Raw genomic sequence first — 5,341 nt, 5'->3', positions numbered from 1 at the left:
ATAATTTTATTATAAAAAGAGATTATGAAAAACTCTCACCTTTTAAAAATATTAGGGATTATTTATGTAAATTACTCAAAAAAAAATTACCAAGTTGATTGTTTCTCCATAAGAGCCTAATGGCAAAAAAAAAAAAATTAAGGTCCCGTTTTTTTCGCTGATTTAAGTTTTATTACAGTAAAAAGTTCTTAAAAACCAAAAAAAAAAAAAAATTAAGGTCCCATTTTTTTCGCTGATTCAAGTTTTATTACAGTAAAAAGTTCTTAAAAATAGTCACATTTAATTTTTTTGTTACAATAAAAAGTTTTCACATAACATCACATCTCAATTTGAATTAAAAACTCGAATTAACGAACCGAACGGGTTATAAAAGAAAACGAAAACAAAGATGGATAATGTGTGCATGCACGCTTGTCCAAAAATTCATAAATATGACCCATACAGGGTTATATTTGAATTTTTAGTGTCACCTAGTTATGCGTAAAACAATATGAGTGGTCGAGTCTGGGTCTATGAAAAATGATGAAGAAAAATTGATGAATTTAGGGCCCGTTTAGTTCGCTGATTCGAGTTTTTAATTCGAGTTGAGATGTGATTTTATGTGAGAGCTTTTTACTGTAGTAAAAAAGTTAGATGTGATTGTTTGTGAGAGCTTTTTACTGTAGCAAAACTCAAATTCTAAACTCGAATAAGCGAAATGAACAGGACCTTAGATTGCATAACTTTTAATTTTTATTCATTATTTTTTTATTGATATTTTTTTGATTAAAATTATTTAATTAAAAAAGATATTAAATAAGAATAAGAGATAAAAATTCAGACCTATACATCTAAAGAGTATATCTCTTTTTTCATGATGAATAGATATATTCATCCCGGTGGAGATTTATCCTTATTATTCACAAAAAGATAGGTCCTACCTACTCACCTAGTGAGACCTACCTTTTATGTAGTGAGATTATAACTCCATTGGAATAAATAGGGGTGCTCTTTTAGTATTTTAAAACTTCATGTCTAGTCAGTTTAAGCTATCGTCATTTTTTAGGCTTATTGTTATTGTTATTATTATTGTTGTTGTTGTTGTTAGACCACACGGACTAACAATCAACGTTTTGTACCCACAGAACGGATACTTCAATCCTGTTAAAACATAAACTAAAATTTATGCATGAAAGAAAATGCGGAATAATAAAGACACGTCAATATGATTATTTAACATGGCCAAAAACCCTTTAAGAAAAAAACCACATGTGTCAACAGCACAAAGAATGAATCCAATAACACCAAAACAGCTACAGAGCTTGGCTTTGCAAGAAACCTCTTGAATATAAACCAACTCCTAACTTGTAGTGATTCCTTCTAGACTCGTCTTCAACTCCTCGCCTTATTCCGAGTATCCTGCTCACCTTCAACCCTCCTAACCTACTCCAAGCAACACGATCAGTCTTCGGCTTCCCCCTTGGACCTACTCCTATCTATTCAAAGTCCGCAAACTACAAGGTTTTAAAAATACGAAAGGAAGCCTGTGATAAGCTCTGATTTTCTCTCACAATTAAGCACACATGAGAACACTCAATTTTTCTTCTCACAAAAATGAACGCTCAAATTTCTAATTCGTGCTCTCTACATATGAAGGTCTCAAGATGACCTCCCTAAATAATGATCCCGGATATGAGAGAGGTGTATACTCTCTCCACTTGATCAGGGTTGAGATATGATTACGATCTTCTTGATTGAATTACTTCATTGAATCCAGCTGTTACTGTGTGAACAAAATATTCGATCCTGTAACTGTCAAAACAAACTGGACAGACAACTCGTGATTTATTAACAAAAGTGGATTCAATCATAATCCGAATTGATAAAAAAAAAATCCTGAACGAAATGTCCAGATAAACGCAATCAAAGAATGAAGTGATCCTTAATGAACCTAGACTCAATTATGCACAAGGATCAAAAACACAAATACCGAAATCGCAAAAGTTAGGCAAAAATAGATGAGATAAATTTGTGATCAGCAAATCAAAAATATCATTTTATAAAAACGACAAACTTATCTTGCAAATAATCCAAAGCCCAAAAATCAACCTGTGTTGACAGCCAATAAAATCTGCAAGTATCCAATCAAATTGAGCTATTTATAAAAACAAATCATGGGAAAATCAATCAACAAAATAAGGAATATAAAAAGAGCAACGCATTATTGAATTGATTTGATACAAGGATAACAATAAAAATACACAAATCCCATGTCAATCACAAATACCACATAGGAAGATTTGTGCCACAATCTCCTCTTTTGGCATCGTTGGTATCAAAAGCATTTAATTCATAAAAAACCTGCAATGACAAAGTGTTAGTCCCAAAAAGTTATCATCCATGCTTAATGGACAACACAATAATTTCTTCCCCTTTCATAACAAAAATTACTCCCCCAAAATTTTCATCTGAAATTACTCCCCATTAATTTCTCCCCCTTTTTGATCCAAGGAGGTCAAAGTATGCAGAAAAACATGTCTAAAAATAATAAACCATGTCGAAGAATATTAAGTACAGACCCAAATGAAAATGCTAGAAGTCTCAAATAAAGCTACGAAAGCATCAAAGTGAACGAAGGCATAAGATAAGGAAAAGTGATCATTTCTTGCGAGTGGACTTCCGAGTTGGTGAAACAGTTGTGCCCTTATATCCTTTCTTTGCAGTGGCTGGAGTAGAAGGAGTCACTGTTGGAACATTTGCTTGAGAAGGTCCTTCTGTTGGGGCAGCTGCTGGAGATGTTGTACCTGTCTTGACAAGAGCAAACTTTCTTACCTCGTCTAAACCAGATTCAGTTTCTTCCTCTTCAGAACTCGAACTCTCATCTTCTTCTTGTTTCTCTTTAGCAGGCTGGGTCTGTGGAGACTGAGGAACTTCTTCCTTCTTTTCTGAAGATTTTTCAGAAGTTTCTTCTTCCTTATCCTCAGACTCAGAACTCTCCTTCACTTGACAATTCCTCTTCTGAGGATGATTCCTGCTTCTTTGATGGACCTGTTGATTGCTGCGGAGTCGGAGTACTAGCCTTTGCATTCAGGTAGTTGATCACAACAGTGTGCATGAGATCCACAGACTCCTTCAAAGCAGCATTAAATTCCTTAACCTGTGCAATTCAGAAACAAGTTGAGAGAGATTACCATTAATGGTATTCAGGAGCTGTTGGTTGACTTGATCCATGCATCTCAACGCATCAAGAAGTTCCTTCTGATATTTTGTATCTTCTTTCTGCTACTTCTGATATTAGGTATGCAGAAGATCAACTTTCTGCATCAACTGTTTGAACAGTGCTAGATCAATAGCAGGTACAGGTGGTAGTTCAGATGTCTCACCCTAAGTAGATGTTGTTACTTCAAATTCTAAAGTTTTGAGATTTGCAGAGGACAAAGTAGGACCGATCAAGACTCGACCCTCATAGCTCCGAATAGGAATACCTTGATCAATGGCCATGCTATGAATCAGACAGGGGAATGGCAGAATCCTCTTGTCAACTCCTTTCCTGGTTCCTTCAGTGATAATTCTTTGAGAGATGAAATCCCCCAAATTTATCTTCACACCGGTTCCAACCCAATACATAAATTTGGCTCTTTCCCAAGAAATAATAGAGCATGATTGACAGGGTCCCAATTATTCATGGTGATCTTGTGAATCAACTTATACTTAGGATACAAATAGGCTTTGGAAAACGACTTTTTAGGCCAAGGATAGTTTTTGCCAATAAGTTCTGTTGCAACAGTGTTACGACTGGGTGCACTGTCTAGACTGTGGAACGGTCCAGCATTACTAATTCCCAAGAAACGATTAATTCTTTCACCAGAAATATCAAGAACCCCGACTTGTTCATTTCACCGATTTGAGTTTTTAATTTTAAATTTTTACATTTTAAAGTTATTAAAAAATGTCACATCTAACTTTTTTATTACAGTTAAAAACTCTAAAAAAATGTCACATCTCAACTCAAATTCGTCTAATTCCCAAGAAACGATTAATTCTTTCACCAGAAATATCAAGAACCCCCGACTTATTCATTTCACCGATTTGAGTTTTTAATTTTAAATTTTTACATTTTAAAATTATTAGAAAATGTCACATCTAACTTTTTTATTACAGTTAAAAACTCTAAAAAAATGTCACATCTCAACTCAAATTCGCGAGTGAATTAGGCCAGCGTTCATGGGGTCGGCTATATTCTGGGTCATGTTGTTATAGAACTTTCTCACCAAATTAAGAGATGGGTTTGGATTTAGGTTTAGGTTTACAGTTTTCTCCCAACTTTATTTCTCCAGTAAATCACCTAACCCATATTCCTCAAAGTCATCAACTTTCACAACAATTTCAGGCAACAGAGTCCTTTCACTGATTTTTCCCTCAAATACAGATAAAAATCAAAGGGTTTCAGAACCACTTTACCACTTTTCAACGCTAACTCCAGGATTTCTTCTTTGAATTCAGAATTAGCTACCTCCTTCTTGGGCTTCATGTTCCTATTCAACTTTTTCCCTTCACCGGATTTAGGTTTCTTGAACCCAGAAGTTTTGGAACCTTTCCCTTTGACTGGTGTCACTTTATCAATCTCAGCACCAGCGATTGTTGCTATTTCGGTCTCCACAAGTCCGACCATGGTGCTCGCGACTTCTTGCTCAGTTGGGTTCGCCTTGGAATTAATTGAACCACCAGCAGCAAATGTAGCAGAGACGGGGGTCTTCTTCGATCCCTTAGGAGCCATTAAGAACCTGCGATTGAGAACAAAGAGAAGAGATTTCTTGAGAAAGAGAGAGTTAAGGCATGAGAGAACTCCGAGAGAGAGAGAGAATGATCGGGAAAGTGAGGAGATTAGGGTTTTGATTCCCTTTTATAAAATTTGAAAATTAAAGCTTTCCTTAAGTGCAACCAGCTGAATGGCCGAAAAATCTGCACACTGATCAGGTAAGTGATGACATAGAGAATACGAAATTGTGATGACAACAAAGAGTTTTATTAGTTTGTGCAAACATCCGCAGGAGTTATTGATTGATCTAACAGAAATGAACTCAGAGATCTGTACAAATACTTCATGCCCAATTTCAAAGTTAGACCACTGAACAACACCCAAGAATCAAATGCATTTTTTTAGATTTATATAAACTATTCCTCATGCACAGAAACGCATCACCTTTCATTCAGCCTGAACAAGCACAAGTATATGTTTAAGAAGTACATGAAAACAATGACAATGCTCACAGATTGGAAAATCACCTTTCAGTTTTAAGAGCAAATACACACCTTGATATTTCAAACCTAACTTCATTCCTAACCAGTCAGAATGTCTCGC

General features: G+C 35.3%; 1 protein-coding gene across 1 annotated transcript; it reads right to left on the bottom strand.

Annotated features, from left to right (window-relative positions):
* Positions 1 to 4,238: 4,238 nt before the first annotated feature.
* On the bottom strand, positions 4,239 to 5,284 carry LOC112092364. The gene is made up of 2 exons (XM_024168348.1): positions 5,183 to 5,284; positions 4,239 to 4,763 (listed from the first exon to the last, which is right to left on the bottom strand). Exons 1-2 carry the CDS (start codon positions 5,227 to 5,229, stop codon positions 4,355 to 4,357), a joined length of 456 nt encoding a protein of 151 aa, XP_024024116.1. The 5' UTR covers positions 5,230 to 5,284; the 3' UTR covers positions 4,239 to 4,354.
* Positions 5,285 to 5,341: the final 57 nt, after the last annotated feature.

This window comes from Morus notabilis, unplaced genomic scaffold (genome assembly GCF_000414095.1).
Source record: "Morus notabilis unplaced genomic scaffold, ASM41409v2 Scaffold493, whole genome shotgun sequence".
NCBI classification, from domain to species: domain Eukaryota; kingdom Viridiplantae; phylum Streptophyta; class Magnoliopsida; order Rosales; family Moraceae; genus Morus; species Morus notabilis.
Note: the sequence above shows the minus strand (reverse complement) of the source record. Positions and strands in the feature narration are given on the sequence as shown.